Source organism: Gekko japonicus, unplaced genomic scaffold, assembly GCF_001447785.1.
Source record: "Gekko japonicus isolate JY-2015 unplaced genomic scaffold, Gekko_japonicus_V1.1 scaffold246, whole genome shotgun sequence".
NCBI lineage: Eukaryota > Metazoa > Chordata > Lepidosauria > Squamata > Gekkonidae > Gekko > Gekko japonicus.
The window spans coordinates 1,187,098-1,199,251 of NW_015162482.1; the positions used below are offsets into that span (position 1 = coordinate 1,187,098).

A 12,154-nucleotide genomic window follows, 5' to 3' on the forward strand; every position below is an offset into this window, starting at 1 on the left:
TTGGGCTGGGGGAAACAAGACACTGTGCAGTAGGTGTGCATGACTGCCAAGTTCTTTTTATGTTAAGATCAATCCCTGGGCCAAATACCGGTCCATTATTTCGTCAGTATTTAGCTGGTCAGTTGACAAATCTCACTTGTCAAATGCAATTCCTGTTTCTAAGCTGGCATAAGTATTGCTCATGTTGACCAATCTTTCCATTTCAGGGATTCCAGGGTAACAGGAGACCTGGCCAAGGCTACAGGCCCCAAGGACAACGCCCAAATGGGGCCCTGCACCCCAATTCAAATCGGTACAGAAATGGGCCTTGGTATCAGTCGAATTCCAGGTCCCGGCCTCCTCCTGGGAACGCAAGCAACCTCAGCCAGACTCATCCCACAGGAACCAATGGAACTAGTACTGGTCCGGGTCCTGAGGCAGGTCCACCAGCCCCAACTGCACAAGCGCACCTGGGCACACTCAACAAAGAAGCCAAGGCTCTCCCACAGCGGAAACCTCGGTCAAGCCAATATGAGGTGGCCAATTCTTGAGGACCATGAACTCTCTCCACCTTCCAAAACTGGATGACAGGATTGTAGGACCCACCTAGCTAGAGTTATTAACAAAGGAAAGTTTACACTTGCCGTCTCTGTGCCACTTCTCTTCCCCCTGATCATTCCTTTTTCTGGAGAAGCTGTTTCCTTTTGCTTCTCCCATTCCTGAATTCCTGCTTCCTGCCATGTGACCTGGGTCAGGCTGTAGTGGAAAAGTGCACACTCATGCTGTCCGGCCTGGCCTGGGCGAACCTCACTGCTGCCGCCTCCTTTGCACTCTGTGGCTCCTCTTTATTCTGACGCCGTCCTTAAACATTGGCAGAGCTTCAGCCTAAAAGTAAAAGAATGAGAGAGGGATGTCTTCCAAGAGTCCTAGACTTAAAGCCTCTGGAACACCCCACACACCCCCACTCACACACATACACCTCAGTGCTGCTAGCCAGGCCTTACTCCTAACAGCAAAGTTATTCATGCTGGCAATGAAACAAATTGCTGTCAATTGTGAGCCCGGAGTGAGAAATCTAAATGGGAGGAGCCATAAGAGAGACTGCTGGGATGATTTATCTTTCTACATCTTACCTAAATACTATGCTTGGGGAATCTGGGCTTCGTGTGCTTCTTCCACCAGGAAACAGGAGAGACTCAGCCCTCCCGAGAGAAGCAGCATTCTGTCTGTACGTCATGTATAAATTTAGATGTTCCCTACTTTTAATGTCTGGTGACAGATGGGAGGTTTCATTTGTTCACCTCCTAGCCACGATCCCAACATCTGATCCTAAACTAAATTTCTAGCGGTTTAATTAGCAGTGCTAATCCTAGGTGATCTCAAGCAAGAACAAATACTGCTGCAGTCTTTCTCTGTCCTTGTATAAATAAAAATGACGTACACGTTAAAAGATGGTGACCTCCACCCTGCCGTTATTTCTTATTTTAGAGGGCTTGGGGGAGATGGAATCATGGAGCCGTGGACTGATTGGGTGACTGTTTATGCCAAATCAACCAGACTTTGACCCTACACAATTGTACTGCAAATCAAATATCCAGAACGTTTGGTTGGTAGGATTGATATAATTTGGTTACCTCCGTTGGCTGTCGGTTTTCAGGCTTGGTGCAACTGCGGGTCGTATGTCAAGAGGGGAAATTTGAGATTCCCCTATTAGAACAAAGGCAGATAACCTTAAAAGACCGTATATAGTCTAGTCTTCACAGGGTTGCAGACCAGAGGGAAAGGGATGAAAACTGGGGAGATATTTGTAGGAGGTAGCAGATCAAATGATACGTAGTGCTGAAAAAGCACATTACCATTTTGAAAACTCTTCACATAATTAAGTAATCCTTATACCAGGTATCTTTAACCTTGTATTTGCAGATAGGTGATTGAGCCCATGGCTTGTATTTGGGGTGTGTGTGTGTTTGAACTGAGGGTTTCCTGGTTTCCAGATCTTAGCCGTTACACTACACTAGTGCTCACTGGACAAGGCATTTGTAAACTCTGTTGTGTCTCATAGTACCACAGTGTTGTCAATCATAATATAAGGAAGGATTGGAAGCTCTTGGGAGCATGGTCAGCAAAGACTGACACAGCCCCTCTGTGAACCCTGAAAAGGCGATACTGGGATGGTATTTTGTCACTGGTTTGGATCCAAGGGAGCCTTACCCCAGATAGAACACTTTCTATTTGCAGGGCATGATTTTGGGGAGCAGCATTAAAGTGCATCTGGGGTTGCAGCCAGATGTGAGAAAATCCTACCCCATGGGTTGAAATCGTTATTTCTGCAGAAATGCTCTTTTGGATCTAAGCCAGTGTGTACTTACAGCCTTTCTAAAGGTTTGGGTCCTATGCAATAGCAGTGTAACAAGGTGCTGGTTGAAGCACTTCCCTTCCCTCACCAGTACCCATAAGCACCACAGCGACAATACTAGAGTTTGGGGGATATGCATGGACAAAGCCGCACAATGTGGGCAAAGGAGGGAAAGAAGTGAAACCTGTCCCTCCTACTTGAGCAAGTGTCTGAAAGATGCTTCAAAAATGATTGCCTAACCCCATCAATGGACTCTTATGAGAGGGAAAGCAAGGATCCCATCATCCAGAGAAGTGGTCAGAATGAAGGGTGTTACCACAACAGAGGAGGCCACTATACATTGCAAAGGCTTGGGAAGTAAAGAGGACATAATCTCTTTCCATGTTGAATTGATTGGATAGGAAGTAGGGCATTTTGGCTATCTGTTTTCAGGCTTCTTCTTATCATTTTGCCTTCAAGTCACAGCTGACTTATGGCGACTCTGTAGGGTTTTCAGGGCAAGAGACATTCAGAGGTGGTTTGCCATTGACTGCCTCTGCATCGCAACCCTGGTACTCCTTGGAGGTCTCACATCCAAATACTCGCGAGGACTGATCCTGCTTAGCTTCCGAGATCTGTTGAGATCAAGCTAGCCTGGGCTATCCAGCTCCCGGTTTTCAGGCTTAAATAATCTCAAATACTATCTTACATTTCATGTATAGAATGGCAGATGTTCAGGGTCATTCCCTCATGGGCTTTTGGAGATCACTGGATGTTATTCTATTGGTCCAAATGCTTTCATGTTATTCTATTGGTCCAAATGCTTTCATTCCTCATGATTCCATGTTGCTGGCACTTGCATGCCTTCTTGTTGGCCTTCACCACAGCAAACTGCAAGGAATGCTGTCTTGAAACCAAATCCGACCTGCAGCTTCAGCCCATCTCAAATGTAGTACTGCCAATTTTGCAGTTTTCTGGACCTCATCCTGTTGTTGGGGCAGGTCTGACTTTTAAAAAAAAGAACTGTGAGCAGGTGAGAATAACGTCAAACAGTGGGGCGTTCCCAATAGTGGAGATATGGTGGGTACAGAGAGCGCATACTATTTTTAACAAAGCCTGTTAGTAACTCTTGTGTGGGACATGAGCCACTGCACTGGAAGCAAAAAAAAGCCAATTTTTACTAGGAAGGTGTTGAGGGAGAAGACCGAAGTATTTTCCTTAGGGAATATAATCCCCTGGAGTGGCTTGTTTTGGTTTAACTTGGTGTAATTAGGGACATAAAAAGGTAAAGGTTCCCTTGCTCGAAAGCCAGTCGAATCCGACTCTAGGGTTGCGGTGCTCATCTCCGTTTCAAAGCCGAAGAGCCAGCGCTGTCCGAAGACGTTTCCGTGGTCATGTGGCCGGCATGACTAAACACCAAGGTGCACGGAACGCTGTTACCTTCCCACCGAAGTGGTACCTATTTATCTACTTGCAATTTCTTGCTTTCAAACTGCTAGGTTGGCAGGAGCTGGAACTAGAGACGGGAGCTCACTCCGTCATGCAGCGCACTCGGGTCTCGAACTGCTGAATTACCGACCTTCCACAGCCTGCAGTTCAGCGTCTTAACCACTTGAGCCACCGCAGCTCCTTATAATTAGGGACATACTTAAGATGAAATGAAAATGAGGTGCTTGGGGAAAGTGTAGCAATAAAGCCAGAAGCTTTGTGAAGCAACTTTGGGTACCCCACCGTGCAAAGAGTAATCTATTAGAATATGGCAGCTATGTTTCTCAGTCTCAGTGCAGGGGGTATTTCAAAGATGCCCTGCAGTGTGCATGCTGCTTCTCTTAGGTGTTCTGTTGCATTGTTTGTACATTGTAGCCACAGAGGTAAAGTGGCTACAGTTGGAGGACAAGGGGGTGAGCGCCTGCTCTATATGCAGAAGGTCCCAGGTTCTGTCCCCAGTATCTCCAGATGGTGATGTGATGTGGAAATATCTGCCTGGGACTCTGGAGAGCATCTGCCGGTCAGAGTAATCTTTATAGCAGATAATAATAAGACAATATTGCTCTTGACAGAGCAATTTGGATTCGATAAGGCTAGCCCTGACCTGGATAGCCAGATCTGACCAGATCTTGGAAGCTAAGTGGGGTTGGCCCTGGTTAGTATTTGGATGGGAGACCACTAAGGAACTCCAGGGTTGCTATATGGAGGCAGCCAATGGCAAACCACCTCTGAATGTCTCTTGCCTTGAAAATCCTTTTGGGTTGCTGCCATGAATCAATTGTGACCTGATGACAAAAAAAGCAGCTTCATGTGTTCAAGTGCAATAATAAATGGAAGACTTTCAATCATCCCCTCCTGTACTGGTCCATGTCAATGTGATGGCTTGCAAAAAAGCAACCCAAATAGTGTCGCTCAATGGAGAGTTTGAGAACCACTGCACTCACATACGTGCAATCCTAGCAATACTTTGTACTTTCAAAATATCATATACGCTATCCTGGATAGTCCAGGCAAGCCCGATCTCATCAGATCTCGGAAGCTAAGCAGGGTCAGCTCTGGCAAGTACTTGGATGGGAGACCTCCTTGGAATACCAGCAGTCGGGAGGTGGGGGCAGGCTTTATTCAGCCACCTCTCTGAATATCCTCCAGGGCCCCAGTAGGGGTCAGTCACCAGAGATCGCCATGACTTCCAAGTGCGCACACACACACACACACACACACAGGAGCATATAAATAAATTTTTTAAAATCACACATGCCAAATGATAAAACTCAACCCCACTCCTAAGCATAATCCCAATGCGCGCACGCCCAGCCACAAATAGAAAATATTTAAAATATTTTAAATTGCAATGTCTGTGCCAGGTCTTATCCTAACATCTTGTCATGTTTTAATGTTGGATCAGAAAAACTAGGATGTGGCCATTAAGAAAAAGGGAAATGGATATTAACAAATGGGGCTTGCAAGGTTTGGGGGGTATTTCCTTTTCTTCTCCCCCACTATTTCCTTTTTTCCCCTTCCCTTAAAGCTCCCATAGCCTCTCCCCTTTTCCTGCTTCCTCCCCACTCTCCAGCCAACCTACCTACCTTTATCTGCTCCTTTGTCTTCATCTGTTCCTCTTTCTCTGCCCAGCAAAACAGTGGCCAAGTTGTGCACTGTCACCCATTGGGATGGGCTCAGTTGTATACTACTGTCTACTGGGGTCAGTTGTATGTTGGGGTACATGGAAATATAGTCATGTGGTCCTGGAGGAAAAAAATTAGGTTACTTACTAGGTGGAAAGTTAAAAGCCAGGACCTCAAAGGTAGCATTCTCAGAAGTGCTGCTGGTTCCACATGTAGGGCCAGCCAGACAGGCACAGATCTCAATGCATGGATGAGACAGTGGTGCAGGGAGGAAAGGTTTAGATTTTTTAGGCACTGGGGAACTTTCTGGAATGAGCCAAACATGTACAAAAGAAATGGGCTTAACTTGAACCAATAGGGAACCAGGCTGCTGGTGATTAATATCAAAAAGGTGGTAGAACAGCTTTTAAACTAATTCTGGGGGGGAAGGGAGCTGGGGAGCCTCCAGTTCGGGACAAGTCAGTCCAAAGGGATGATCGCATAAACACTCAGGGAAATATTGATAAGAGCATAATGGGACTTGGGAGTGACGTTAGGATAGCGAATGAGGGCCATGAGAACCAACTAAGGAGCTGAGAGAAGTGAGGGTTGCTGGAAATGGAAACATATTATAGGCTACGGTCACACGGAACATTAGCCATGCAAGAGAGACGGAACACAGGCAGATTTTCCGGGCACAATCTCACCGGCACATCTGGGAAGCGTAGCGCTTCTGTGGCACAACCAAGGCTTCCTGCCGAAAACACACAGCAAAAAACTAGTACCTCGAAGGTACTAGTTTCCGGAAACTGCGGGGCAAGGGCGGGCGTCTGATTGCGTTTCCGGTGGCATTCGGCGCCCGCCCATGTCCCCTTGCGAAAAAGGTTTTTTCCCCCCAAGTCTCCGTGGATGCGCACACGCACCCAACGGAGCATGCGCATTCGTCGTGTACACAAAAAAAGAAAACCAGTTTGCCGCACTGCGTGCTTCTTCTTTGCGCGCAGGCGTGTCCTGTGATCAGCACCTCTCCCTACCCACGGAACCTCCACGGTACCTTTACAGAACCTCCACAGGAGGTCTGATTGCTTAACCGCGCGTTAGTTTGCCCCGGGGCAAACAGCCACGCTTCCCCCCTGCAGTTTCCTGCCCGTGTGACCAGAGCCATAGGTATCTTTATGCCAATGCTAGACGTCTCCAAGCCGAGATGGGAAAGCTGGAGTGCTTGGTACTCAGTAAAAATTTATAGTTGATATCTTACAAACATGGTAGAATGGGGAAGATCTATGGGATACAGTCATTCCTGGGTATAAGCTCTATAGTCAGGATAGGGAGGAATAGATTGGGGGAGGTGTTGCATTGTACATCAAAGAAGGCATAGACTCCAATGTTAGAAAACATCAAGGGAATTAACTCCCCAACAGAAGCAATATGGGTAGAAATACTGGGCCCTAAAGTTTACCTAAAAGTAGTGGTGTACTATCGCCCACCTGATCATACTGCTGAGGCTAATCTTGAGATGGAGAAGGAAATAAGGGAGGTGACTAAAGCCGATAATGTTGTTATGCTGGGAGACTTTAACGACCCTCATATTGTGGGTAAATGTGCTCCAGTCATGCTGTAGAAATGAGATTCCTAGACATAATTAATGACTGTGCACTAGAATGGTCGGTCACAGAGACAGCCAGAGGGGTAGTGATCTTGGACTTGGTTCTGAGTGGGTCTCAAGATCTGGTGAGAGAGGCTGTTACACTAATTGAGAACAGTGACCACAATCCTAGTAAGTTCAGCATTCAGATCAGTGGAAAGTTACCCCTGTAGTCCAAAATGATAACATTTTATTTCAAAAGAGGGAACTTTACAAAAAATGAGGGGAATAGTTAAAAGGAAGCTGAAAGGAAAACTCAAGAAAAAAAGTCAAATCCCTAGAGGATGCTTGGAAGCTATTTAAAAACACGCTAACTGAAGCCCAGATAGAATGCATTCCACAGGTTAGGAAAGGCACTGCCAAGTCTAATAGAAGGCCTGCATGGTTAACAATGCAAGTCAAGGAAGCTATAAAAAATAGAGCCTTCTTTTAAAAAGTGGAATTGAATTGAACAGGGAGGACGACAAGCTCTGGTGAAAGAAATGTAAGTCAATAATTAAGCATGCAAAAAGAGATTTTGAGAAGTGGGTTGCTAAAAGCATCAAGACAAACAGTAAACATTTTAAAAATCTATCCAGAGAAGGAAACTGGCAGGAAAAGCAGTTTGACCTTTGGATGACAAAGGAATAAAGGGATTGCTAAAGGAAGATGGGGAGATGGCAGAGAAGCTCAATTATTTTTTTGCTTTTTTGTGTTTGCTGTGGAAAGTGTGGGGCATGTACCCATGCTACAGCCACTATTTTCAGGAGGGGAGTCTGAAGAACTCAGCCAAACCAGAGATGAAGTTCTAGACCTACTGGGGAAATTAAAAACCAATAAATCTCCAGGACCTGATGGCATACACCCGAGAGTTAAGCAACTCAGATGTGAGATAGTTGTACCAGAAGACTGGAGAGTAGGAAATGTTACACCAGTTTTTTAAAAAGGGAACCAGGAAATCACAGGCCAATCAGCCTAATGTCTGTCACAAGCAAATTAGTAGAAACTATAATCAAAGATAGAATTATTAGGCACATAGAGGAACAAAGCCTGCTGAGGGAAAATCAGCATGGCTTCTGCAAGGGGAAGTCCTGCCTTGCCAACCTTTTGAAATTCTTTTGAGAAAGTGAACAAGCATGTAGACAATGATGACCTGGTAGACATTATATACTTGGACTTTCAAAAGGCTTTTGACAAGGAACCTCACCAAAGACTCCTGAGTAAACTTAGCAGTCATGGGATAAGAGGATGAGTTCTCTTATGAATTAAAAATTGGTTAAATGACAGGAAGCAAAAAGTAGGAATCAATGGACAGTTCTCAAAATGGAGGGAAGTAAGCAGTGAGGTCCCACAAGGGTCGGCATTGGGACCAGTACTATTTAGTTTATTCATAAATGATCTGGGACTAGAGGTGAGTAGTGTAGTGGTCAAGTTTGCAGAGGACACAAAATTATTCAGGATGGTGAAAACTAAGGCTGACTTTGAAGAGCTCCAAAAGGATCTCCACAAACTGGGTGAGTAGGCGACAATGTGGCAAATGAATTTCAGTGTTGGTGAGTGTAAGGTGATGCACACTAGGACAAAAAATCCCAATTTCTAGACCAATGGAGTCTGGATTTGCTGAGACAGAGAGAAAAAGACCTTTGGGTCATAGTGGATAGTTCAATGAAAATGTCAACCTAGTGTGCTGCAGCAGTGGAAAAGGCAAACTATGTTAGGGATTATTAAGAAAGGGCCTGATAATAAGACTGCTGATATTATAGATCTATGGTGTGCTGCATTTGGAATACTGTGTACAGTTCTGGTCACTATATCACAAAACTTTACAGACTTGGAAAAAGTACAGATGAGGACGACCAAGATGACTAGGGGCTTTTCTCAGGTTTGTAGAAAGATCTTTCTTGTCTGTTCACAGCTCCAGTTACCAGATTTAAGTATCTGAAGAGATGGCCAACTTCATTATTAGTACTAAGTGAGCAGGGCCGGCTCGCCCGCTAGGGGAACTAGGTGCTCGCCTAGCGCGCACCAGCCCTCGGGCGCCAAACTGCGCCCCACCCCGCCAAAAGCCCCCCCGCCGCCCTACCCGGGCAGTCGCCTCCGCCCAAGCCCGCCAGCCAAGCCTGTCCCGGCGAGGTCCGGCCCCGGAGGAAGCGGAGCCCAGCTGGCCGCGCCTGAGTCAGTGGCCACCGCCCCGCCCCTGTGCCCGGCCCCGCCCGCCTGACATGAAGCCCATCCCAGCCTGCCTGGCTTGCTGCCTCAGCGGCGGCGCCCCGCCCTCTATAACCATCCTGCATGGAGCCGGGCTGGGCGCACGCCGCCGCAACCACCCCTCTGACGGCCAGAGGCGCTGGCACTGCAGCCTTCCTCCTCATCGTTGGACTGCACTGGCACCCTGCGGCTCAGGTGAGCCAGCGGCCGGGCGCCACCATGGGAAGGGGCCGGGGAGGGGAGCAGGGGCCCGCGGCAGCTGAGCCTCCCCTCTCGGCGAGAGAGAAAGGCGCCGCCGCGGCAGGGATCGAGGGTCTCTGTCCGCCCGCTCCTCTTGCACGCTGTCTCTCTCTCTCTGCGCCCGGGGTGCAGGAGGCAGTGCCGCAGCTCACCTGCCCTCCCCCCTCGGGGGGGAGGAGGCAGAGGCGGCATGGCAGGGGGAGGAGGCGGCAGCAAAAGGGTCTCCAGGCCCCACCGGGAGGTTGGCATCTGCGCCTCGCCTAGGGTGCAGACTCACCTCGAGCCGGCCCTGAAAGTGAGGACCCACAAGAAACTAGTGGGGAGGGGGCATTCCCCCACCTTTGCTTCCTTCCCTCTCCCCCCATCTTCCCCTTTCTTTTTCTCCCCAAGCCAATCCCCCCTTCTTTTTCTTTCCAGCCCTTCACCAAGATACCTTTGAGCCCAGCAGTGGTGGCAGTGTCTGGGAGCTGCTCGAAGCCTGCTCCAGAGTAGCTCCTGGTGTCTGCCTTGACAAAGCATTCTCTTCCAGCTTTCCCTGCTTTTGCTGCTCCACCTGGAGTCTCTACTGTTGCAGCCAGGCCTGGAGTCTCTCCTGGTGTTTCCACCACTGCAGCCAGGCTCCCAGTGTTCCCTACTGCTGCAGCCAAGCCCAAATCCTCTCCTGGCATTCCCTGCCAGCGTGACCTAGCCCAGAGTGGCTCCCGGCATTCCCTGCCCCCACAGCTTGGCCCAGATCAGCTCCACGGGAGCCAGGGCAGCCAAGCTCTCAATGGTAAGTTGTGTTGTCTGAGCATGCACAGACCACGCCTTTTCTTCAGGGGATAATTTAAATCCCCAATATATTTTTTTTAAGTTTTCAGATTTTTCTGCAAACCTAGGGGGTCACCCAAGTTTGCAGAAAAAATTGTTTGGGGTAAATGTGCAGATTTAGATATCCACACATAGGGGACTGTTGAGAATTAGATATATAGATGATTTACCATGATGTGGCAGAGTGGCAAAGTTGTACTCACTACCCTGTGTCAGAATTCCAAAGGTGTCTGCAATCGAATATATTGTTACAACACAATAGCTGTCATAACAAGATGGATATTGAACTGAATAGAGCCCAAGGCCACTGTTCCTCTGCCTCCTCCCCACCTCTACAGTGAAAGATAAGATATGGCAGCTAATTACAACCCAGATAAGGATTATATAAATTCTGGCAATGGGGCATGCTTTATATAGCAAATGGGCTGGGGGGTGTATCACTGCTTCTGTTTCTAGAAAACTGTGAGTACTAAAATATGTAAGGACCCTTTGCACAAATATTCAGTATAGGAAGGGTATTTTGTTAGCGTTTGTCAGAACTCCATATAGAAACACCAGACAAGAGACCCTCAGTTCCACTGGGTTATGGAGATGCTGCCTGCTATGACTGGAATGACTGTTGTCCCATTCTGTGGCCCTTGCAGAGTATGGTGATTTGCAGGCTGTCTGCACTTGTACTGGCAATGGATTTTTAACCCCTTTTGAGGGGAGCTGAGGTATGTATGGTCACAGGTATCAGTTGCAGTTGTCCTGTTCACTGAGTGATGGCACTAGTTCTTCCCAGTAGTGTGCTAGTTCCTTGTGTGGGAATATGGAAGGGATTGTGTGATGTCATGGCATTCTCACCATTGCCACATGCTGATTGGTGCCTTCCAGGCCTGACTAACATAGAGACCTCAGGAGGAATCTTGGGATTGGTGGACAGTGACCTTGTTGGTAAGGTCTCTGTGGGAATAGCTGCCCATTGTCTAGGATCACATTTAGATTTCTGCTGGGAAAGTATAAGAGGCCAACCAGTTAGTACAGTGTAAGTTCCAGTTTAGTGGGTTCCTTCTGTAGGTTTGCCATGCTCACCTCCTGTCCTAAGACTTATTTCTCTTACATCCATCATCTTTATACTTTTCCTCCCATCCTCAAGGGTCGTCTTGCTACAGGTGTGATATTTTCAGTCCAGGATATAGATTTAAATAAAACGAAGTCAGATAGTTTTTTTCTCTCCAAAAAGCCTACTGTTGAGCTATAAAAGTTCTGACATTTTAATGCTTAAATAACTTTGGGTTTCTAAAACTTCCAACTTACCTTCAGGCTATTCAAGAAACCATTGCTTTGCTTGGATTTTAAAATATGTTAGTAAGTAACCTAGTTTAAGCATGTGTGAGTAACCAATCTAATGTAGATCCCTACAGTGTTCTACAGCAGTCCTGCCCAAAAGTTCTCCTTCTTTTTCCAAGAGCAACACAAGGCCCTTCTCCCAAATCCAAGATCTTGTAAAGGTTTGTTGTGCCATCTTTACAGACCTCACTTATGAATCATTCAGGTGATAATTTGATACCAGATATCTTATTACTACCAACGACCTGGCAGGGGAGACATCTTGATCACAAAGGAGGTTTTCCCAGGGCGAGGCTCATCCATTGCACTCCGGGTGTGCTGACCCCTGCGATTTCCCCAAATGCGGGAAACTCGACTGCATAATTTGTGGTAGTTGGTAGTAATAAGATATCTGGAACCACAAAGCATGAGCATATGTTTAGCTGTTCATCGCATTTATTCAAATGGCAGAACTGGATTTTCTTCTGTCGGGCGCCGAAAGTGGCTGGCTGGCTGCTCCTTTTGCTTCATGGAATGGAAAGGATTCCCACCTCT

General features: G+C 47.2%; 1 protein-coding gene across 2 annotated transcripts in view; it reads left to right on the forward strand.

Moving 5' to 3' along the window:
• The window catches only part of SPATS2 (spermatogenesis associated, serine rich 2), a 63,137-nt gene extending 62,433 nt beyond the window's left edge, over positions 1-704 (forward strand). For both annotated transcript variants that reach the window (XM_015405888.1, XM_015405889.1), the window contains exon 13: positions 207-704. In XM_015405888.1, the coding sequence (XP_015261374.1) occupies positions 207-530 (324 nt within the window). In that variant the 3' untranslated portion in view covers positions 531-704. The remainder of the gene's footprint in view (positions 1-206) is intronic.
• Positions 705-12,154: the final 11,450 nt, after the last annotated feature.